Source organism: Sinocyclocheilus anshuiensis, unplaced genomic scaffold (assembly GCF_001515605.1).
Source record: "Sinocyclocheilus anshuiensis isolate Anshui unplaced genomic scaffold, SAMN03320099.WGS_v1.1 scaffold2285, whole genome shotgun sequence".
In the NCBI taxonomy this organism is placed as follows: domain Eukaryota; kingdom Metazoa; phylum Chordata; class Actinopteri; order Cypriniformes; family Cyprinidae; genus Sinocyclocheilus; species Sinocyclocheilus anshuiensis.
In genome coordinates this window covers 115719-116459 of record NW_015552762.1, presented here as the reverse complement: position 1 = coordinate 116459, position 741 = coordinate 115719, and the positions used below count along the sequence as shown (strand labels likewise).

Sequence of the window (741 nt, the reverse complement as noted above, 5' to 3'; positions counted from 1 at the left end):
TACCTGATTATAAGAGGAAATCATGCATTTTATTTTTGACCCTTATAATATTATCAAGACCATTTTTATCTTTTTGAGTTTTGAAATTAAATAAGCCATTTTTGCTACTGTGCCTATAAGACTATGTAAACGTCCTCTTCCCATTGCAAATGGTCAACAGTGCTGTTATGTTCACACAGAGGCTGAGAGTTTGCGCTGCTCCATCCTTCAAACACAACTGCTTGGGGTAAAGCTGGATTACACTGTGACAGGCTCACAAAACAATCAGTGCTGAAATGTGCTACACAAACTGTTAAGGTCAGACACAAGCACTTGAGCATGTTTACCTCTTTAAATGTCTGCAGCAGGTTGCTGCCTGACACAGAGAGTGTGATGTCTATATGATGCATGATGAACAGTGGCTCCTCCTGAGACTGATAGGGGAAGTAGGCCAGATTATCAGCGATGAACAACAGCATGTTCACCTCAATCTTCTGCTCGGACACAGAGAGACAGACAGATGGGAAAGGTCAGTCTCAACATCACAACAAAGAGCCAACGTTAGGAAGAGACAGACACACAAAGAGTGCTAACCGAGCTGTCGTCGAAGAGATTGAGCAGTGAGATGAGGAACGCTCGCCGGTGTTGTCTGTTTGTGCGGATCATGCTGTAGAGGTTAGAACACTGAGCAGAATGGGACTCGTCCTGACGGAAACCACGGATCACAGATCCCGCTGATCCCAAGACGGCCTGCTGCACTTG

The 741-nt window shown here is 44.9% G+C and overlaps 1 protein-coding gene across 1 annotated transcript in view; it reads right to left on the bottom strand.

Annotated features, from left to right (window-relative positions):
* The window catches only part of LOC107667879 (nipped-B-like protein A), a 54652-nt gene that overhangs the window by 5350 nt on the left and 48561 nt on the right, over positions 1–741 (bottom strand). Inside the window, exons 40-41 of the mRNA XM_016459611.1 lie at positions 574–741; positions 327–473 (exon numbers count right to left, since the gene is read on the bottom strand). The exon at positions 574–741 is cut by the window's right edge and continues 25 nt beyond it. Of these exons, the coding sequence (XP_016315097.1) occupies positions 327–473; positions 574–741 (315 nt within the window). The remainder of the gene's footprint in view (positions 1–326; positions 474–573) is intronic.